This window comes from Acomys russatus, chromosome 6, assembly GCF_903995435.1.
Source record: "Acomys russatus chromosome 6, mAcoRus1.1, whole genome shotgun sequence".
Classification (NCBI taxonomy): Eukaryota; Metazoa; Chordata; class Mammalia; order Rodentia; family Muridae; genus Acomys; species Acomys russatus.
In genome coordinates, this window is record NC_067142.1 from 59,221,767 (window position 1) to 59,245,809 (window position 24,043).

The window sequence follows — 24,043 nt, forward strand, 5'->3', positions numbered from 1 at the left end:
AAATCCAAGTCTTTATTTGTTTTTTCATTTTTCTGGTCTGTGTTTCATTCAGTTCTGCTCTGGTCCTCCTCATCACCTTAAGCTTAGTACTTTTCTACCTCCTTTAGGTGTGGCATAGATTTTTGTTGTTTCTGAATCAGGGTTAAATTTGCCATCTTCTTTTGTCAGCTCCCTCCACACCCATGGTAGGATTATAGGCATGAGTCACGGTTCCTAGCTTTAACTTTTCTTATCGTCTTTTCTTGTTCCTCTGCAGATATTTATCATAACAAACATCTATCTTAATGCCACTTCTGCTATCTTGCTCACGCCTTGTGTTGTTTGTGTCGAGATGCGTTTTCATTTCTTTCATTTTTTTTCTCTGATAGATTGGTGATTTTTGGAGCATGCTGTTGAGTTTCTCATCTTTCTGGGTTTCTAAGACTTTCCCTAGGGAATCTGTGTGTACAATGGGCTGCCCTTTGAATGGCAATCATTTTCTAATCTGTTGCCCCACTGATACCAATCTAATGACTTATGAATGATTATTCAAGATTGATGACAACATTATTACTCTGCATACTGTATTTTGAATTGTATGAAAAAAAATGTAACCACAAAAAAAATACACCTCATTTCAAAAATGTATAAAAACCTGGCTTGCTAGTCTGCAAAATACACTCAGATGAAAAAAAAAATTGCCACTGTGATAAAACAGCCTCAGGCAGATCACAATGTGAGATTGTGAGACACTGGCATTGGCTGAGTTTCCAGCTGTGTCACTTTGTGGTAGACGGAACAGTGGGAGCACACGAGAGAATTAAACAAACATCACTGCATAGCAAGCCAGGACCAGAGAGAAGAAGCTAATGGCAGATAAAGACCTCAAGGGCCTGCTCCACTGAATGACCCAAGGATCTCCCGCTGGACCCCCACCTCCAACAGCACATTTTGGGACCCCATAGAGAACACGTACCAAACGTAAGGGACAACACTAAGAAATTCTGTTTCCTAAAACGCCTTCTGTGCTAACTCAAATGATTATATATTGCTCATTGTTACAATTATTTATTTGTATGAGAGAGTCTCTTTCTTTGTTTTACTGATTTTTCTTATCAGTGAAATGAGCTCATTTGTGGTAACTTTCAATGAGGGTCAGATTTCTGTGCTGTGTTTCTTAGGCAGGGAGCAAGAGATAATGCTTGGAGCATTATGAAGAAAACAAAAATAGAATGTAATAGCCAAGCTTCCCCCCTAGCCTCAGAAACAGTTTATAGAAGCAGCCAGAGAAGATCATATTCTAAATTCTCTACTTTATTCACTGTTTGGATTTGAAGTACATCTTTCAAGCGTTGTTTAAAAGATAAAAAGAATCATGTGCAACTGTTTCAGGAGATGATTCAAGTTGGATATGAAAATACAATTCTCATTACGAATTGTTAGTGGAACTTAAAGAGAAATGACATATGCCACTACAGAAGAGCAGGATTCTGCACGGGGCTTTTTTACATGGGCAGAGAAGGTACTCATTTGCTTACTAATGGATGCCTCGAGTCCTGGCAAACGATCCCGAACAGGAAAAAGGAGAGTCTTAATTTTTAAATAGCAAAGTTCTGTCTGGCTATTGTTAATGACTCTCAGACATTCTAGAGGGAATCAAGATCAGATCCACACAAGGAAAAGAGCAATGAGGAGAATAGGAAGAGCGAGGAGACCCAGCAAATGGGAGTATAAGCAAGGCTTGCGAACACCACCAACGACGCGCGTCTTCAAAGGCTTCAGTGACCGGTCCCACTGCGTTAGGATGGCGTCCCTGGCTCCTGACCACTTCCCTGGGCCTACCAACCGGAACTGGTAGGGACTGCAAGGGCCAAAGAACACTTCTACGGCCAACCTGGGATCCTTGAGAAACAGCCATAGGATATTGGGTTTTGCTCCAATAAAGGAAGCCAGTTCATCCATGTAAACAATGTAGTCTGTCTGGATGGTTGTGCTGTTGCCAAACCTAGAGATGGGAGAGGAGAGATTCCTGTGACACCCAGGCTTTGCAGAAGCAAGAACAGGGAAACCAACTCATGTCTTCCCAACAGGGGTTGTTGTTGCTAGTCTCTTGTGTTATTGAAGAGAATATCTCATATCACATTTGGAAACTCTCTAACACTACAGAGCAGTGGAGAACATTTTTGGTCCCTGTTAGCAAATTGTCTCTTGCTCAAGTGAAGTTATTCATTCACAGCCTTTGAGGTAATCAGTTTTCTAGGCTGAGTCATTTTTAGTTAAAGCATCTACTTGAAGCATCTTCTACCTCGTGAAAGATTTCTGCGCTAGAGAACAGAATTCTGCTGTGATATGTTTCTCTAATTACTTCGAGTACATTATGTTTGCATGTCCTTTCTGGGTTGCAGCGCAGAAGACAGGGATACAGGTGACGATGCAATGAGGGTCCTTAGTCTTGCTGTTCATGCTGCACCTTGCGCTTACTAGGACATTATGCAATGGCAGGTGACAAGCTCTCCCCTCAGATGGAAGAATGTGGGTGGCTCACAGCTTTTACTCTGTTGACTGTATTAAGAATGTGTCAAATATTGACACATTCTGGCTTTTGTATGCAAATCCCAGATCTACATTATAATAGGTACTCTTACCATTTCAGTTTTTTCCCCATTTTCTCATCAATATCATCCATCATGTCATTTACAGAAGGCAAAAGGCAAGTTCCTGAGAAAAGAAGGACGTGTTTAGTGATAGTTCAATGACTCTGGCATAGGAGTATCCTGATATTTTTTTCTTCTCAGTGAATTATGAGTCACATTATACTTTCATTTCAAAAGTATTTATTATTTGTGTGCGTGTGTGCATGCATGCATGCCATGCCACACGTGTGGAGGTCACAGGACAACTTTCAGGAGCCACTTCTGTCATTCCACTGAGTTCTGGGACTCAAGCTCAGATCGTCAAATTTTTGTGGCAGGAACTTTTAGCCTATGAGCCATCTTACTGATCCTATTTCCATTTGGCTTTCGAATGTTCAGTAAAACAAAACTGAGCAAATGACGAGGTGAGCATTTTTAGACTGATGTAGGGGTCTTCTCAGAACTGATGCTTGTCACATTAAGGAAGTCTATTATGTCATTATCTTTTGTCTTGTTTTTAAAGATACTAGATGCTCAATATTAAAGAGCTATAGTCTAAGCTTTAATTATATTTTAAAATACTTTCTATAAATTATAGTCTAATGCAAATGAATTGCAATTATTTTTCAGAATTTTTGTGTGTGTGTATGTGTGTGTGTGTGTTTGTTTATGGAGTATGTGTGTGTACCTGTTTGCACATGTGTTGTGTTTTTGAGAGAGAGAGAGAGAGAGAGAGAGAGAGAGAGAGAGAGAGAGAGAGAGACTGAGCAGAGGTCAGAGGTCAACCTCGTGTCCTCTATACCTCTCTATACTTCTCTCTACCTTAGTTTTTGAGATAGGATTTATCTTTGAACATGGATTTCACCAATTCCCTAGACAAGTTGGCCAGCAAGTCCCAGGAACCCTCAAGTATCCACCCACTGCCCTCAGTACTAGGGTCACAGGCTTGTCCTGACACACCCTGAATCTTTACATGGATATTGAGAATCTGAACATCTAACCAATCAGGTTGTCTTGCCTTCCTGATGAGTGCTTTATGTACCAAACCATCTTTTTGGCCTGATTTTTTTTTTCAAGATTCAAGGAAAAAATTCTTCCTAGGAACTGAATGAACCCCCAAATATTTTGGTGGAGGAACAGGAGATGTTGGATGTGACTGAGATTATGGACTATCCAAATCCACCAAGGGTATGGGGCGTGCTCCGTGGTAAGCTACAATCTGAAGCTGCCTTGGGATTTTAGGCTCATATAAGCTAATATAAGTCTCTGAAATACAAACCAAAATGGTTTTTAAAGATAATTTCTTTGGCAATGTTGGAAATACTTTTGAATGAGATTAAAATTTACCTAAAAGTGCTTGCTCATTCCTTGCAATGGCTTGTTTAATTTCTGATTCTTACAATTTTTACAGTGTCATTGGACAGCCTTTGTCAATATGGCCTGTGATAGGCCTTGAAATCTGTCCTGTCCAGGTGCAGGTGAAGGGACTTGGAATTGGGAACTGTGTTCATTAGCCCACTCACTTCCACTGTCATGTTGTCTGTAAGTGCCCCCTTAGTCCTGGAGCTCAGATTTTTCTTTTCTAGGGGCTGGAAATCAAATCCAGGCTTTGTGCTCACCACTGAAACTAAATGCTGAGCCTTTACCATTTGCTCTCATTCTCCCAAAGTTGTTTTTTCATTAGCCCATTTTTTTGTAAGTCCATGGTTTTTGCCTTCTTCATCAATTTTCTGTCAACTTCCCACTTTGCTTTTCTCTCAAGATTGCCCTTACAGTGTATTATTACTTATTTGCTTGCTTTGTGCCTGTGTATACATACATGCTTACATATCAGTGTGTGTGTGTGTGTGTGTGTGTGTGTGTGTGTGTGTGTGTGTGTGTGTGTGTACCTCAGGTAGACAGGGATCATGAAGAAGAGGACAACTTGTGGGAGTCAGTTCCCTCCTTCTACTGTGTGGGTCCCAGAAAGCAGCCCAGGTTTATCAGTCTTGGCATCAAGCATCCATTTCAACTGAGCCATCTCATTGGTTCCTCCTGCTGTTTTACTTTTGCCTCATTTTCTTTTCTCAGAGCCCATGTTATAGCTCTCATCCTTACAGAGAGTTAGGGACCTGCCTTTAGCCCCAGCCTCCCGAGGTAGACTCTGAGGGCTGTGTGGCTGCTGCTGCTTCACTGGAGCAACTTTGCCCTCTGAGGCCACCTCCAGTCTGTCTGAGCAGGAGGTGGATGACGCTCAGAGAGGTCGCTGCTGAGTAAGAACACACTGATGTGGGTGGTAGCCTGATCATCCAAGGTGTGCAGGGGCATATTCTAAGCTCCAGCGTGAAAGGGTGTGTCTTTAAGTCTTGCCAGTCACAGAAGTACTAGAGGCCTTAACAATAGCTTCTAAAGAAGATCACTTTGCTAAAACTTACTCATCGAGAAGTTTCATAACTTAAGGTTTAATTAAACTGTGCTCAATGTACTCTGACCCCCCCTCTCATTATGGTGCTACTTAGTCTTATGGCCTGCAGTTGCCCATGACTACACCCCTTCATTCAGATGTTACTGTGACTCTGTTCCCAGCTCAGCTCCCAGAGGATGCTGGCTGCCTTCCTTGCCTCACCCTAATCAAGTCTGTTGTTTCCTTTCCCCTTTGAAAATGTGAATAGCATGTACCCTTATATCTTAGAGATTGAACGTCTCTCACACCCACTACTTCCTGTCTCTAGTCAACCCACTGTGTGTTCTTAACTAACACGCTGTAGAGAAGAAAACAGCACTGAAAAACCACTGCCTTCCCAGAAAGTTTAATTTCCATGGCTGTAGCTATGAGGTTGGCTGGATCCTGGCTTGGAATTATCTTTCTCTATCACCCTTCCAAGTAATGTGATTCTATTCAGTTTGAAATCACAATCACAATGTAATAAAGTTGTAATGAAGTTGGGACCAAGGACTCTCAGAGTTCTTGTTCAGTGAATGAACTCAGGTAGTTGTCAGCTACTCATAATATCTTACTATTGCATATGATAACCTAGTGACACATATTTCAAACTTCTTATTGAGTACAGAATCAATGGGAATAGAGTTACCGATTCTCACAACTGAATAGGTCCATTGTAATTAAGAGTATTGCTTAGAGTCTGAAAACTAACCTCATTAGCATCCACCAGTGAACTTTTTGGTCTACGTACCCTTTATTACTTGTGCTGCCCAGCGAGCCTGCAGGTCAGTTGTGGGAATAGCTGCGCCGAGGGACTGGACGAGGCCAATCACCGCCATGGTTGGCTTCTCCAGCTGAGGAGGGAAGATGCCTTTGAACAAGGTGACCTCATTGTTTCTGCTTTTGATGATGGAGTCGTCCAGGAAGGGGTACGCATAACCATAGCCTGTTGCGAAGATGACACAGTCAATGGCCTCAAACACAGTTCCGTCCTCAAACACGGCAGAGGTCTCCGTGAACTCCTTCACGTTAGGCTTGATAGTCACAGTGCCACACAGGATGCGGGCTGGGAGCTCATCATTGAACACGGGCTCCTTCCTGAGGGTTCTGTATGGAGAGCAGAGACTGGTCATTATAGCAGCAACATTTCCACTGTCTCAGTCTCTATACAAATTGGTACAGAAAGAAGAAAACACTCAGTTTTGCCTGTTCTCCCCACAACCATGGAGAACGAGCTGTCCATTGGCTAGATCTGAGTAGGGGCTCTATTTTTACTGCATGCATTGTCCTTGGTTGGTACTGCAGTTTGTGCAGGCCCTTCACCCCCGGGTCCAGATCTGCCAGCCTTGATGATCTTCTTGTGGGGCCTCCTGTGTCCCCTATTTGACCACTTCCCCTTGGTGGGGAGACCTGGTGGTACTCAGAGGAAGGGAAAGCAGGCTATCTGGATGAGACCTGATAGGCTGTGATCATATGGTGGGGGAGGAATTCCCCTTTTGTCACAGGGAGAAGGGAGGAACAAGAAGATACAAGTGAGGGGATAACAATTGCAATGTAATCTGAATAAATTATAAGAAAAAATGAATTAAAATGCTTAACTGGCAAAAAAAAAAAAAGAAAAGAGTTTTGTCTAAGCTGTGGAATATCACTAATGCATGTTGATTTGGCTTGGTACTTCTCATCCACATGGCTCCTTCCAAATCTCAAAATGAATATCAATTCCCAACTTCTGGTGACAGGTATGGCAATAAAGGTGCTAATGTAAGGTACCTGGTATGTGAAGTCTTCCATTGCTTCCTAATACCCATGAAACTGTAAGGGTTAAGTCCCCTTAAATTCTCCATGCCTTGTTTTTCTCTTCTGGAATGCCAATATTCTCTATCTGAGGTCACAAGGAAATCAAAATAATACGAAGAATTTTGTAGTCTTTAGCGCAGATAAAGGGCCAACAGTGTTACCTTCTATTCTTATTTTTCAAACTGACACAGTAAGATAAACTTAGGAGGCTGTAAGGGAAAAATAGGAAAGCTACACCCGGGTTTCCATAGAGTGGTCAAATGTGAGCCACACGAAATAACTGCAGAACTGGGGCCAAGGCAGGTACTCCTAGGAACTTAGATAAGGATAGAAGATGGAAAACAGTTTGAAACACTGACCCCTGGAGATCTGAAAAGAGAACCTTATTTTTGGTCAGTAAAATCTCTTGTGCACACAGATCGTTCTGAACTTGGCAGTGAAATTGGATAACATGGAAGCAAAGCGACTTGTTATGGTATGGCTAAGACAGTTAAGAGACCACAGGAAGATTCCTCTGGAGAAGAGACTAAGACAGTGAGAGCAGCTGCAGTTCTGCTTGGGAAAGACTCAACTGCACTTCCTAGCTGCCATTTTATTACCCTCGTTGCCATCAGTCACAAAGCATTCCATCCTCACTGAGACTGCACTTGCTAAGGCTGTCAGTATCAAGCTGATTTGGGTCCAGTGGTCCACGATGGACCCAGGCAATTGATTATTCTGCTGAACTTATTAGTAACTATTTATTTAGTTGATTGTATCTTCCCTCCTGAAACACTGTATATCTTCAAAGAGTATCAGCTTCTCTCAGTTCCTTTCCTAATAGGACTGGTTTCACACTGAGTCTCTTGCTGATGTTTTCTTTCCCACCTGACTACTGAGCAATGGTGTGTACCCCAGAACTCAGCCCTCAGTCTTTTTGCCTTCTGCATCTACACCCATCCTTCAAGAGATGGCACAAGCTTTAGAGTTTGAACCTCTTCTCTGTCTGTGTGTCCCACAGCCAATCAACATATTTTTTCTGTACTATGGCATTTCAATTTTGATTTGTCTAGAGCTAAACCTCTGTCCTTTCCAGAGTCTTCTATAGCTCAGTAAACACCAACTATGTTCTTTCTCAGATCAAAATTCTTGAAGATACTTTTGAAGCTTTTCTTCCTGTCACATTCTTTATCATGTCTAATAGAAAATCTTATTTGTGCCTTTCTTCACTGAACACTCACTGATAATAGTTCCCACTCGCACTCCCAGTCTCTGCCATATTGGCTTTCCATACAATTTTTTTTTGTTGGTAGGTAGGATTGAACCTATGGCCTCATGCATGCTGGGCATGCACTCTACCACCCAGTTCTGACAATAGCTTTGAACTGGTCATATTAAACTACTGCCCATGCTCTACCTCTGTATACTGAATGACGGTGACTAGTGCAGCCAAAGCCTCTCTAGTGTTAACTTAGATCTTGTCACTACTCTTGGATGTTTGGCTTGTTGTTTCTGTCTTCAGAGTAAAAGTCAGGCTCCCACAAGGTCTATAAGACACAATACCAACTTGATATTTTCACGTCTCTAGTTCCTTTTCCACATTTGCCTCTTCTTTCTAGTAAAGAAGCTCACACTGCTTGTTGACTATGCCAGCCCTACTCTGAGGAGAGGCTCTGGCTGTATCCTTGCCCTTTAGCCATCTTCCCTAGCGTGCCTTGCAGTTCATTTCCTCATCTCATTTAGGGCTTTGCTTAAAAAGCACTCTTTTCTCTGAGACCTAATTCAAGGACCCTGTTGCAAACTGTCCTGGTGGCACCTTCCGTCACCCTTGCCTTCATTGCATTCTCCACACACATCAGCATACAGCCTTCTGCAATGCATTTACTGTCTGTTTATGGCCACCGAGAGTGTATTCAGGTAGGACAGGATTCTGCTTATTCTAGACACTGATGTATCCGCAAAGACTTAACTTGGCACCTGTCATAGTAAATACTTCATTTACATTTGTTGAGTAAGTGAATCTGTATGAAGTTCTGGATTTGTATCCAGTGCTGAAATTATTTCTTATGTAGCAAGCTTATGGGAGTTGTAGGAAAAAATCAGGAGGAAATTGGAGAGGCTGGCCTTGTTCAGAGAGAGCACTCTTTGAAGGAGTTGAGACGAGAGTACAACACAGGGAAGTTATTTTGTTAATCTCATCTTTCACATTAAATGTGAGGTCACAGAGTAAATGGATAAAAAAAATCAAAGGACCTGCAATCAGAGGTCTGGGTTTATACTGAAGGTTGCTTCTATTTTCTGGATGTGAGACTTTGGCAAGATTATTAATTCTGCTGTACTTCAGTTTTCTTCTGAAAAGCTGGAGAACAAGCAGAGCCCTCTTCATAGTTGTGAGGGTGCATGTCATAATATATGCCAGAGCCTAAAGGAGAGGCTAGGTAAGACTCTGGTAATATATGAAGTTATAAAATGTATTTATTTTTTTATTACGGTTACTATGGGAACTAATTGCTTCAGCATTACCTAACCTTCTAGATGTACAAATGTGGTAAGGAGAATGTGTGGAAACCATTCCCAACATTTGCGCTTCTTTATCCTTTGATACACGAGACGTGGCCACTTCATGAATACTTTTGGTTTGTTTTGAGTTTACGACACCCATCAAGGGCTGTTGACCTTGAAATGAAAGTCAGCAGACACACCGTGTTTAACGCCACATTACCCATTTAAAGGCATCAAGCCATAATTCTCATGCTTGAATCTTGCATTCATCTGCCTTGTGTACCACCAGTCGGAGATGGCTGTGGGTAAGTTGTTCTTGAGGAAAGTCTGAAACCGTGTGATCACCACCATGTCCCAAGGATAGCCGTGGTCCCAGACCCGGCTCATCACCCAAGATCCACTTCTGGAGCTAACGGTGACCTGGAGGGGGGGAAAAAAAGCACAAACGCTGAATGTAGTGAGCTGTGGGTAGTGTAGGGTGTCTTCTACATCTCCACTTAGGAATCTGCTTGTTTCGCTGGTTTTTGTTGTTGTTTGTTTGTTTGCCAGGAGGAAGTAGGAACCCCTTAGCTGTCAATCCTCCTAAAGAGTTGCAGAAGGCAAAAGGAAGCTAACTTTCCTTCCTGGGAGACTCCGACTCCAACAGAACTTTCAGACAAGCTTCCTCAGCTCTAATCTGCTTCTGTGGACAGGAACCAACTTCTTTCAAGCATTAGCACACTGACCACTGATAGGAATTCCAGGCATATTTCTCCCGGTGCTCGCCCAAAAACTGCTGTCTATAAAGATGCAATTATTTTCTCACAATGGGCATTGGTGTAAAATAAAGACAAGCAGATTATGACCAGGACATCATAGGCACAAATCCTTGCCCTCCTCCCTCTAAATGATGCGACAGAGGGAAGACTGCTCTAACTCCCTTAATCTTGTTTCCTTTCTTCTAAAACTGAAAGAAACAGCATCTACTGCTTCATGTTTGCATGAGGGTCAACTTAGCATCACAACCTGGGCAATATGGATGACATCACCTGGAATATAGTATGTGATCAGTTAGATGTCAGTTTCCTTTCCTTCCTCTTCTACTGCTTCCTAACACAGTAGGCTTTTGGGTTTTTTTTCCCTCTTTCTTCTTTTCTTGTTTTTTTTTTTTAAATTATGTAATATCATTATAAGAGAAGCTAGCTAGATAAGAAATGGAGTACCTTGAGAGCTTCAGAAATTTGTTTTCTTCCCTCTAATTTATCACATATGCAGCCATAAATATCTCAGCATCCTGGTTCATCACATCGCTCTTAGTTCAAACACCTTAAGTGGTAGGCTTTTTCTTGTGAAGGATCCATATTCTTCAGTCCTCTGTTGAAGTCTCTGGGACTCCATCCTCACTTTCTCATCTCAGTTCCTGGACCGTCTCTGCTCTTGGAACCTAAAGTTCTGGATTTGGTTTCTCCTAAGTCCTGTTCAAATCTTAAGTGCCTCTGAGCCTTCTAAGAAGTTGCTGATGTTTCTGTCTTCAGTTATCTTTTTTTTTTCTCCATTGGGAAAAATGAGATACAGTGACCTTTCTCCTCCAGCTGAACGCACTCACTTACGCGGGAGTATTAAAGCACTTTTGATGCAGTATATTCGTTGTCTCTATTAAGAACGCTTATTTCAGCAAGATGAGTCAGTAGTTATCAAATGCACAGTGCTGGTCCCTGCTCTCATGCTTTGCTCTCATCCTCCCTTCTAAGAACAGCTTCTGCCACCACGTCAACTGTGCGGCTATGTTTCTCTTTCAAGAATGCATTCTGGTTCATTTCTGTGAGGACTCAGAGTCTACAGTCTTTTAGGCATTTAGTGACAGAATTGTCCTTTTATCCTTCATTTCAATGGTAGCTCTTATACTGTTATATTGCTTAGCTCAAGAGAGACGGGGGGGGGGCAGGGGGGGCGGCATGGTGTGTGTGTGTGTCTGTGTGTATGTTTGTGTGTGTCTGTGTGTATTTGTTTGTGTGTGTGGTATGTGTGTGAATGTGTCTGTCTGTATGTGTGAATGTGTCTGTGTTTGCATGTGTGTGTCTGTGTGTGAGTGTGTGGCATGGTTTGTATGTGAGTGTGACTGTATGTGTGGCTGTGGCTATGTCTCTGTGCATGTATGTGTCTGTGTGCTTGTGTGTGTGGTGTGATATGTGTCTATGTGTGCATGTGTTTTTGAGTGTATCTTTGTATATGTGTATCTCTGTGTGTGAGTGTGTCTCTGTGTGTATGTGTGTGTCTCTGAATTTGAGAGTGTGTGTGCCCGTGTGTGTGTGTGTGTGTGTGTGTGTGTGTGTGTGTGTATGAATGTGTAGGCTAGATTTTTACTGTCTCCTGAGAAGGATGATCATGTGATTAATTTCTTTGTATGCCTCGTGGTTGTCAAGTGCAATGTGTGGGACAGAGGCATAGGAACAGATTTTTATGCCATTTTTCTTCATGTGATATTTGTACATCTTGGCTATAATATCACGGAGTAAAACTAGACATATACTGGGGATACCCAGGGGTCTATCGGGGACCTGTATTGGGCTTATACAGCACCACCAGGCATAACAACTGGAAATAAGATTCCTGCCTTAGGGCTTCTGGGAAAGCAACCCTTAACAATCTTCAAAGTGAGGAGGTGACGTTTATCTAAAGCCATGCCGTAAAAGGACCTTCATCACTCCCTCTCCACCTTCCTTTCAGCTTCCCTTCATATTCTTCTTTTCCAAACACATAGATATGAGATGCAGCCGAGAGGTCTTGTGTCAGCTTTGGAGGCACCACGTTTCTTACTTTGAGAACCTCTCCCTGGAGACCTCTTCTACACGCTACCTTTCTGAACCTCTGGTTCTCTGCTTGCATGTCTCCATCTCCAGGGTCTTTCCCTCCAGATGTAGAGTCAGTCAGCCCTATTAACCACATGGACTGTGGGCTTTGTTTTCTTTGCCCTTTCCACAGTGATAATTCATACATGAGAGCATGTACTTAAAATCTTGGAGTTCAAAGTAAGGGTTATGTTTGTTTTGTTTAAAATTCTTTCTCCAACACCTATGCCAATGCTGGGAGCAACAAATAACCACTGAATATACTCATGCATGGATGAGTGAATATGCGGCTGTCTGTGTGTATTGACTGGATCATGTTTCAACCATGTAACAATCTTGTTCCTAAATTGATTCTGCTTTTATCTGTTCTATTGATGAGGAGACCAGAAACCCTGAAGTACAGAACAATCTATCTAGGAGTCTCAGTCATGATTTTAGCCTTAAGTCCATTCTGGTTTTAGAGGAATCGATCAGACACACATGAGCATCAAATGTCGGACGAGGCTTGTTGGTTGTGAAACACCACCAGTGACACCTGTAAAGCCATTTCATAGCCCACTTGCTATCTAGAAAGCTGAGGTATATGCAGTATCACTTGGTGGTCACATACCATCCCATTCCATTGCACACTTTTCAAAGGAAATAACGGTATCTGTTCCTTTAAGATTGTGGAGGGTGGGGGTTGCGGTACCTGTTGAGCTATGTGGCTGAGTTCTGCAGCAATGTCACAGCCTGAGTTCCCCAGGCCAATCACCAGGACTCGTTTTCCTTTCCATATACCTGGCTCCTTATAGTCTCTGCTGTGGAGGCATTGGCCTTTAAAACGGCTCAGTCCTGAGTGAAAAGTGGAAGAGACATGAACCAATTTGACTTCCATTAAAATAAAACAGCTTTAGTGGTCACAAAATAAGACAATTTAATAATCCTACTATATGATATATAGCAGAATTTGCCTGTTTGTAGTCTAATTAAAAAGACATTACCACAGTTAGGAAATGGCTGGAGTACGTGTGCTGCCAGCTTGGTCCCCAGTGTAGTGCTACTAAAGTGTGCGAATACACTTTAAGAGGCAGAGACAGCTGGGAAATAATTTGGTCACTGAGGACATCACCCTTGGAAAGGATGGCAGGGCAAGTTTAGTTACATGAAAGCAGTAACTTTTTTTTCTGTAAAAAGAGCAAACCTGGCTGTTGAATCCCTCCAGCTGCTCTTCTCATTTGGTAATCCTCACTTGCTTGAAATGACCAGCTACTCTTCCATTTCTTTACCATGCTGTGATGTAGCGTCTCTCTCTCTCTCTCTCTCTCTCTCTCTCTCTCTCTCTCTCTCTCTCTCTCTCTCTCTCTCTCCCTCTCTCTCTCTCTCCCTCTCCCCCTCTCCCTCTCTCTCTCTCTCTCTTCTTGTTAGAATGCTAGCACCATGATGTTTAGACTTTCTAGTACCTGTAAATGTAAACCAAATAAACCTAGGTCTTTACAATGTCTTAATTGCCAGGTATTCCGCTACTAGCATCAGAAAACAGACTAAAATAGACGCCATTAATATGTTCATTCTTGACAGTGTGAAGGTGGCTTCCTAAATACCAGCCTTACCTGTAAACGAGTCTTTTGGTAGATGGGGATATACATGGTGCCCAGAACAAATCATTACAGCATCAAAGACAGCCGTTTCCTTCCTCCCGTTCTTGTCAGTGGTAACTTCCCACTTGCCAGTAGTTGAGAAATCAGGACATTTCTTTATACTGGTTACAAGTGTCTAAGGAACGCAGAGAGAAAGGCTTCTTTGATATGCTAAGTTCAGATTGATATTAATAAAATAACTTAATTAGTAAGGTACATCTTAAGGAATTCAAAAGTCTCTTGGAAGAAATGAAAACATTATGTATGTGTGTGTGTGTGTGTGTATGTGTGTGTGCGTGCGTGTGAATATAGTGTGTGCATGTGTGTGTATTCTTTTTTGCCTTGTTTTTAAACATTTTTAATTGCTTACTGCAAACGGTTAAGTGTATGGTTTCACAAAAGTTGGCTTTCTGTGCCTTGCACAAAAAGTCTAACTAGCATCCAGTTCTAAAGGTTTTGTGTTTTTTTCATTAAATTTCTTTTGGACACATGGATTATTTAGAAACTTACAAACCCAGGGATATTTTGTATCTATTTCTTTGTTATTGATTTCAAAATTGGTGCTATTTTGATGTAAGAACTGTATGTGCTCATGTTTTGCATGTTTCCAACAGATTCCTGAGAAAATGAGGGCGTTCATAAGTCTACAGTTAGAGAAACCAGATGGTTAAGATGTTGGTTAAAGTCAGGGAGTCTAGGGGAAACTAAGTATGACCAGAGCGGCAGCCACAGGCTACATCTGAAGCTGCCTGGCTGACAGTGTCTTACCTCAAATTGTATGTATTTGAGAAGGTTCTTTTCCTTGGCAAATGAAATGATGTATTCCTGGAGCTTACTGTTATGCATAAAGTTGGGGAAGTCGTCGGGATAGGGGAAATCTGGAAAACACATCATCTCTTTGGAAGAGTTGGTGAAGACCGATCGATAAATGCTAGCCCTACCCTCTTCCGTATGGTCCTGTGAATGAGAATTTCAGGTGGAAGAAAATTGGTAAATGAGTATACAGTTCTTGTTCATATTCAGCTCCAGGTCATTAGAGTCAGGGAAGTTGGTCTTTTTCCATGAGTGAATCTGATAAGATGACAAATAAATATTTACTCCTCCTAAACAACTGATTCTGATCACAGAATCTTATCAAGGTAATTTAGGATATGGAAGCATATACTTAATGTATTTTATTTTCTAAAGGAAACATCTTTTTTTGTTTCCTTTTGGAAGTATGCAGCTTAGAACTCTTATTTCTATAACATAAGGTGATGGATGATTCCATAGCTCAATTTTACAGGATTTCATTGTGTCACCAACTGCTCCCAAGCATGGGAAACTAGTCATCAATCTGATTTATAAAAATAGTGACAGGTAATTGGCACTATTTGTAAGATTTGTAAATGTGAGCATTTCAAACCCAATATTTCAAAATTAAAAGCAAAATGTCTACCTCCTGCTTTGACTCAAGCATAGTGAATTCACAGGCACTGGCTGCCCACTGAGCACTTATGAAGATAACAGAGGTTTTGTTTGTTTGTGTGTTTGTTCAGTTTTTCAAGAAAAGGATTCTCTGTGTATCCTTGGCTGTCCTGGAGTCACTTTTAAGTTTTAGAAATATAGAAGTGTTTTCCCTGGTAATGCTGATGGAGAGGTTACAGAACCGTGCTAAGAACTGTAGAGAAGGTGTTAAGTGATGATGAAAGAAGGGAGCATTGATGATAAAAAGGCTTAGCAAAGAGCGGATCAGGACACTGTGGTCTGGGTATCATCTCTAGCCATATACGCACAAACACACACACACACACACACACACACACACACACACACACACACACACACACACACCACCACCACCAAAATACCCACCAAAACAACCAGCCAACAATGCAAACAAACAAATTCTCATAGCAATCCATTTAGATGCAACTCCTACAGAACTGATTTTAGTTGGCCTGGAGTTTCAAATGTCCCTCTAGTAACAGTACAGAATGAAATTGTGGGAGGTCAATGAGCAAAAGAATAGTTCCCATATGAGATCATACGTTAGGACTTGTTGTTGTAGCTGCTGCTTCAATGTATGTGTGAGGTGGATTAAAGACACCGAATTAAAAAATTACATGAATGTTTATGAGTAGAGTGACTCTGTGCATCCATGTACACATATACACCCCCTTCTCCTGGTGTGTGTGTGTGTAGAGGCCAACCCTGGGTGTGTGTTCCTTAAGTGCCATCCACTCTGACAAAGCTAGGCTGTCTAGCAAGAGAGACCCAGGAATCCCTCACCTCTGCTTCCCAGTGCTGGGACTACAAAGCTGACTTCTGAGGCCTGAACCCAGATATTCACGGTAACAAGGCAATCACATCACTGACTGAGCTACCTCCTCAACCCACGGCATTAAATCAAAAGAAAAAAAATACTATAAAGACCACTATGAAAGAGTTGAATCTTTATTTGGCTCTCTGAAACCACCAAGGTGATTGGTTGTGAGTGCTGTGTAGGTCTAAATAAAACATCTGTCTTTCTCAGAAGAATAAATCAATAACTTGTCTGGATTTCACTTTACGTTTTGGGATGAAAGATTCAATTACAGATCTCTATGAATTGCTTCAAGTGTGTGGAGAAACATGCAGATCATTTGAAAGTTCTCATTAGGTTCCATGTAACTCAAAGCTGATGGGTGCCCAGATCATGACCTTTTAGTAAACACTGGGATATTACAACATGCCAAGCATTATTACTAGCAAGAATGAAATTTACTTACTGTCAAGTGACAGATTAGCTGTTGTGTTTGTTTCCAAAAGGAATGTGACCCAAGGTTTTTCTGTTTTGTTTTGTTTTGTTGCTGTCCATGTAACTCATGCAGCCAACCAGTCAGCACGAGTATTTGAGGAGGTGAAGGGATTTGCAGCTTCTAGTCAGTTTAGGAAGCTTGATAGAAATGATATTGCAAGAAAACAGGTTGAAATTAAGAAATAAATTAATTCATTCTCAACCTGATAACCCCAAATCTGAACCATTTTGAGCACTAACCTGACAGAGCAGGTAAAAAAAAAAAAAAAAAAAAAATCCAGCGGTCGGTGGGACAGCAGTCAGGGACCATCATAGAAGAAAGGGTAGAAAGAATGTAAGGGTCAGAGGATGGAGAAGGATGTTGTGAAGAAGATGTCCTCTGGATATGGCATGGCCTAGGGAGGGGGACGCCTGTGGTCCCTTTGCAAGCTAAGAGCTAAGAAACTGTCGGCTGTTAATGACTGCTGGAGAGTAAGAATTAGCTCCCTCTCTTCCCAGTACATCAATACATCCTTACCTCAGTTTCTCCCCTCTCCCCCAGATCCACTCCTCCTCTGTTTCCTTTCAGAAAAGATCAGGCCTCCCGGGGATATTAACTGAACATGGCCTAGCAAGATATAATAATAAGACTAGGCACAAGCCCTCATATCAAGGCTGGGCAAGGCAACCCAGTAGGAGGAAAAGGGTCTCAAGAGCAGGCAAAAGAGTCAGAGACATCCCTACTTCCACTGTTAGGAGTCCCACAAGTGCACCAAGGTATACAATCAAAGAACGTATGCAGAGGACCTAGTGCAGACCCATGCAAGCTAGAGTGACTTTTCTTTGTTTGTTTGTTTTTGTTTGGTTTGGTTTGGATTTTTGAGACAGGGTTTCTCTGTGGAACAGCTCTGGTTTTCCTGGACTGTCTTTCTAGACCAGGCTGGCCTCGAACTCACAGATATCCACCTGCCCCTACCTCCTGAGTACTGGGACTAAAGGCATGCACCACCACTAGAATGACTTTCTTATGGAATGTGGCTACTGGTAGATTGGCCAAACCCCAGCAGAAGACCCACACTCATACAGGCAACACTAGTTTAACCCAGTGAATTATAGAAGTTGAGAAGGTATAAAGTTGAGAAGACAATGTGTCTAGAGGTGGGGAGGGAGGAATTGGAGTGAGAAATTGGGGGTGGATATGGAGGGCATATGATCGAGATACACTGAATACATGTATGAAATTTTCAAATAATAAGTTAATAAATGTAGTTTATTAATAAAAAATAGTTCATTGAAAAAGAAAAAGAGCTTATACTTATCCAACTTCATGTAAATCAGTTCAATTTATGGACTAATTGTTGCTGCGGGTGAGTTTTAGCTCTGTCTCTGTGGCCTGGAGAGAGTAGCTCATTTACTGTGTGGGTAAGCAGTGAGGGACAGTCCATCACTCTGGCTTTGAATCAGGGATGGAATAAGAACCCAATGGGCACAGAGTTTATTGAAAGCACCAATCACAAGCCAGCAAGCCCTTTGAGCCTTTAGTTTCTCACACTTGATCAATGTTTAGATTCCCATGAAGGGTGAACAAGTGTTGAGAGAACATAAGACACCGACTTCAGTGCATACTTGTCTGTGGCTGTTGACGTTGCCTCCTAGTGGCTTGAGTGACATCTATTCCTGGCCTCATTTGTGATCTTAACCCACCTCATGTTGGTAAAAAAGCTGGAATCTCGGAATGGCCAGTTATATTAGTTTCGTGTGGCTCCTTAATAGATTGCCATAAATGTGCTCAATTAAGGAATAAGGCCTTTTCCTCCTGCAGTTCTGGAGGCCAGCAATGGAAGCCCCAACAAGCAGTTCCCAGGGTGTGTTCACTGCCAGAGGCTGTTGAGAGAACCCACGCTTTGCCTTTTTCAGTGCACACCAGCTTGTCAGTGTCAAATGTGTCTGCCTTCATTGAGTTGCTGTGGATTCTACATCCATTTTCCTCTTCTGTCTCTCTTACATCTCCCTTCACTTCCTTCATAGGAGAGTATGTTACAGCGTCTTTAGACAGCCCAGATAGTCCAGGAAAATCTCTCCATCTCAAGCCTTAGGTAGCAACTTCTATAGATCCCAGGAGTTAGGGGGTGACTTAATGAAATGAGTATATCCATGCACTTCTGCTGATTGATGCTTAGGATAAGAAGACAATGGCAAATGACATCAAGGAGCTTCAAGCTAGGCAGTACACTGTCCCTTGTAGCTGTCTCAAATTTCATACCCAAACCTTCTAAATTGTTTTTTTTTTAAATCCCATTTCCTCCCTGCTTCTCCCCTGCATTTACTTCTCCTCTCCTCTCCTCTCCTCTCTTCTCCTCTCCTCTCCTCTCCTCCCCTCTCTTCTCCTCTCCTCTCCTCCCCTCCCCTCCCCCTCCTCACCTCTCCTCTCCTGCCCTTTCCTGCCCTGCCTTCTCCTCTCCACTCCTCTTCACTTCTTTCCTCTCCTGTTCTTGCTGGGACCCCACGTATCCCAGGCTGGCCTGAAACTTTCTGTGTAACTGCCAATGATCTTGGACTTCCAGATCCCCTTGCTTCCACCTTGAGTGCTGAGATTAGAGGTGTGAGCTACCATGACCAGTTTTACGGTGCTAGGAACTGGACTTAAGGCTTCTGAATGCACTCCAAATTGTACTGATTTGTAAACTCTACCAACTGGCCCACATTCCCAGCTTCTCATTTTCAACATTATTATTGTTATTGTTATTAATATTATTTAGTATTCAATTTTGCTTTTGTCATTGCTAAATGGTAGGCTTATATAAATACCAAAGAAGTGTTTTAAAATAAATTTCTTTAAAAACAAGTAGCATTATGAAGACTGAGTAGGTTATATTTAGCAGTGTATTTAAGAACAACTAATAGAAAAAGAAAGGCCAAGGAGGGGAATATGGGAGGGCTTGGAGGGAGGAAAGGGAAGGGGGAAAGTATGTAGCTATATTGTAACCTCATAAATAAATTAAATTCAAACAAACAAAACTGTTAGCTACCAAGACTTGTTAATGCATATGCAATATAAAAATAAATGTTTGTATCAGTAATGCAAAATGCACTGAAGTAAGCAAAAGTGGAGAAGTTTTATATGTGATTTAAGTTGCTATCAATTAAAGATAGATAAACCTACTTTCTGTATATGCTAATACCCCGGATGTGTTTTGTGTTCCAAAATAACCATTTCGTTGTATATAGTAACTGAAAATAGATGGTTTTGTCCTGCATAAAGGGTTTTTTTCTCAATAGGAAGTGTCTCTGTTGAGCACACTCCCAACTTTACTACTTTAATTGTAGTTGAAGACTATCATATAAAAATTAGATGCATGTATGCATTGTATAACACTCAAACCGGATAATTTAGGAATTACATCTTTTAAAACATTAAAGCATGCTGATTAATTCAGAATAATTGTGCATATTTTGAGGCCCGATGCGATGTTTCAATGCATAGGTACACTGCATATTGATCGGGTTAAGGTATTTCTATCCCTTGTCATCACATTGTGTTTGGAAGTGCTTGGGTGCCTCTATTATAGTTAGTAAAAAACACATAATTGGTTACTATAAACTACAGATAGAACATATTACTTTCCTTTCCTTGTACTTGGGTGCCTATGTCTAAACTCCCAGTGTTTCTCCCATCTCTCTCTTATCTTTCCTAGCCTTTAGTAATCACTACTATATGTTCAATTACTTATGAACACGTTTTTTTTCATGTCATTCATATGACTTCCATTTCCACCGTTTTCACTAAAAATAGTCAGACTATATGTCAGACTTACTTCATCCACTCACCTAGCATACCCTGTACTGCTGAGGTTATCATCTATCTATTTTCTTTTTAGCCTGTAGTGATGTCAGAGAAATGCCTTCCCTGCTTCTTACTACTAATTTTGTAGATCTGGATCTTGTAGTTAGGTTTTTAATCCATTTTTCTCTATCTTTGTGTGCATGAGAGATATAGGGATCAGTTTTAGTCTACTATGTGTGACTATCTGGTTTTTCCAGTGCCATTAACCAAAGGGTCTTCTTTTTTCTCCCCTGTAACTAATGAAATTAAAGAGAAGGAGATAAAAAAGGACGCTCATTCACAATGTGTACAAAACTACGAAGGAGCTGAGTCTAGCGGTGCTTACTTCTAATCCCAGCATTTGGGAGGCGGAGGCAGGCAGACATCTGTGAGTTTATGTTCAGCCGGGTCTACATAGGGAGTTTCAGATCAGCCAGGGACATGATGTAGAGAGACCAGTTTCAAACAAACAAACAAACAAACAATAACAGCAATAAAGTTACTAACCCCCAAACTAGAAAAGAATACATTAATCCAAAGAAGTGAAAGACTGCTCAATGAATATTGCAAACTCCGAAGAAAGGAATTAAGGAAGACTTCACCAAATGGAGAAATCTCTGACGTTCACAGACAGGAGGAATTCATGTTACCATATCCACACTACCCTCATTAGTTACAGATTCAATGCAGATTGTTATTCAACCCATCAACATGCCAGTCAAATTCACAAAATTAGTGAAAAAAAGCCCTGAAATTCCTCCAGAAGCGCAGGAGACCACAAATATACACAATAGACTTGAACCAAACCAAAGCAATTTGAAACAAACAAATAACAACAACAACAACAACAAACAAAGCGGGAAGTAATCACATTACCTGACTCCAAAATATACAACAAAGCAACAGAAACCAAAACAGCACAGCAATGGCATAAAAGCAGAAACAGACCAGTCTCACAGAATACAGAACCCAGAAATGACCTAAGCCATTTGTAGCCACTAGTTTCTTGACAAAGCTGTTTACCAAATCCACCTGAGAAATTGAAATTTGTGGTCTAAATCACTACCATTACCTTTTGCAACCTCACATCTCAAACATTTGTTTGTTTGTTTACTTCATGAGACAAATGGACACATAAACATGCTGAGGTTAGAGGTTGACTCTGGATTTCTTCCTCAGTCACTTTGCACCTTGTGTTTTGAGGTAGGGTCTCTCACTGACTATGAGCTCACTGATCGGCTAGACTGGCTGTCCAGTAGCCACACCTATCGGTCAGGCTTTGCCTCACCACATAGGATCATAGGAGTACACCACTGCACCCGACTTTTTATGTGTTTTCTGGGCATCCAAACCAGATCCTCATGGGGCCAAGCACTTTATGCAGTGAGCCATCATCGTCCAGTCCTGCCAGGTGGCTTTTAAACAAGAAAGACACTTATCTGTATTTATATACACTTACCCAACAGTCAACTTCGATGTTTACCTCTAAGTGACTCTGATTCATGATTTTTCAAACTTTCTGCTAACTCACAAGAGGTTATCTCTTATGTGCTTCCACTATTGCATTTTTGTGGGGTCCAATCCTGCTAGGAATCACAACTCCCATCGAGGCAGGCCTGGCGCCTTCTCCACTTCCCTGACTGTGGTGCAGATGCCCTCTACTTACAGAGAATTTCCACAGGCCCCCGATTTCATTACTCCTTTCAAAGCAGGTGGGCTCCAGCCCCTCCTCCAGACAGCTCCTGATGGAGGCCAGGCCACTGATGCCAGCTCCAACGATGGCTACTCTCCTCATCATGGATGCCTACAGGGAGGTGCAGAGGTCACTTCGAGAAGCAGTTCTGAGAACTTATTTTGGTATTTACTTTTTGTTTAATAAGAAATTTTACTTTGGCACGGGAGAAAACATTTACAGAGCCGTTCAGAATTCCTGTTAGTAGTCAAAGCACACTTTGCCCTTTCTGATTCCTGGGAATAAAAGCTGAACAAATCCACCTCGAACCTCAAGATCTGTGAGCCAAACCATGAGCAGTCTCATGTTTAAAAAGTTGTTGTTGTTGTTGTTGTTGTTGTTGTTGTGTGTGTGTGTGTGTGTGTGTGTGTGTGTAGGGGTATGTTCACACACTGTATTTTTTTTTCAGTCAGTTCCCCAAATTAAGAGATTCACAGCTAAGCTACATAAACACTTACCCACAGCATACGTTCGCCGTTAAGTTGTACACACACTCACTTCACACTAATGTTTATATGTGAATAAAACGATCTATACGTAGATGTGAGGCAGTCTCTCTGTGTGAGAGGACTGGTTCAATGATCACTTGCAGATGCTCCGAGTTCCTCCTATGTATGGCCTAGTCTTCTTGTCTAACTATGGTATCCTCCTGTATCCTTCAATTCATCTCTGGGTTATTTATAATTCTTGCTTATAATTCATAATGCTATCAATTCTATGGAAATATTTGTTTTGCCGTATCAAGAGAAAAAACCCCTGCATGTATTCAATACAGATGCAACCTTCATAGAACTAACTACATCATTGGTTTGTGGGTACTTGAATCTTCATATGTGAAACACACACATATGTATATGCATTCACCCCCACACACATACATGCACACACATACATGCAGACACATGTATATATATGACATATATGTATGCCTATGTCAATTTTACTGAGAATAGCTACATCTCAATATATCGGTGGCCACTCCCTTCCTTTCCTTAATGAAAGTCAAGTCATTAAACAACATCTTTCCATCGTTATCCATTCTCAACTGCGTTCTTTTCCAAGAAAATTAAGCTTCCTACTCTTCCTATCCTTGGGGTTCTACCACTACTTTTCTACTTTTCTTTTTAGGCAAAGCTCCTTAGCTCTGCCAACAAAATACTTAGATGATGAGAATCATGGTCTATGAGTCCTAAGAAAAATAAAAACCGGGCACTGTCTTGAGTGACGTGCCACATTCCTTCTAGTCACACTGAATGCAGATCCACCCAACTCTGTTGACCCACCAGAGCCTCCTCCACGCTCCTTTCCCATTCACCCACAAAACTCCCAGTCCCACCCTCAGCCCTTTGCAATAGATTTCTTTTTCTACCTTTTCTTTGTCTTCCTTTCCTCTCTGTTTTTAAGCCTCTAGTCTTCTGGGGAGTCTGAAAGAGAAAATGCTGTACACCTAGGGTGTGTGTGTGGTAGGGGTTAGTGGGTGGGTGTTATTGAAGTAGGGAGGAGCCTCTCTTAAAGCAGTAATCCTTTGTCCTGCAGCAAGTGAGCACACACCTCAGATCCTGTGTTGTGCAGGTCTTTGGGTCACCTCTTTGTCACCCAGGCATGCTTTTCTGTTAGCAGTAGTTACCAACCTCCAGTTTCACCCCTGGGTCCTTGTCTTAGAGGTGGCGGTTTCTCTAGGTCGCTCAATTTCTTTAGTGTAATCCCCAAATTTGCCTTATTTTCTTTATTTTTAGATCCTTTGTGGTAGCCATGGTAGGCTTCCAAACTCGATTGAAATTTAATCACAATTTGAGATAGACAAGGAACAATGATGGTCTGTTTTATGGTGTGTGTGTGTGTGTGTGTGTGTGTGTGTGTGTGTGTGTGTTTGTGTGTGTGTGCTGTTCTTCACTTGCTAGTTACAGATATAATGAGTAGAGCTTGTCAGGAGTTTACCTCTGATTTTTAAAAATTATATTATTCAAATGA

The 24,043-nt window shown here is 41.6% G+C and overlaps 1 protein-coding gene across 1 annotated transcript; it reads right to left on the reverse strand.

Annotated features, from left to right (window-relative positions):
- Window positions 1-1,572: 1,572 nt before the first annotated feature.
- LOC127190609 (dimethylaniline monooxygenase [N-oxide-forming] 3) lies at window positions 1,573-23,606 on the reverse strand. The gene is made up of 9 exons (XM_051147719.1): window positions 23,442-23,606; window positions 22,007-22,144; window positions 14,528-14,716; window positions 13,733-13,895; window positions 12,832-12,974; window positions 9,533-9,732; window positions 5,786-6,141; window positions 2,625-2,697; window positions 1,573-1,984 (listed from the first exon to the last, which is right to left on the reverse strand). Exons 2-9 carry the CDS (start codon window positions 22,136-22,138, stop codon window positions 1,642-1,644), a joined length of 1,599 nt encoding a protein of 532 aa, XP_051003676.1. The 5' UTR covers window positions 22,139-22,144; window positions 23,442-23,606; the 3' UTR covers window positions 1,573-1,641.
- Window positions 23,607-24,043: the final 437 nt, after the last annotated feature.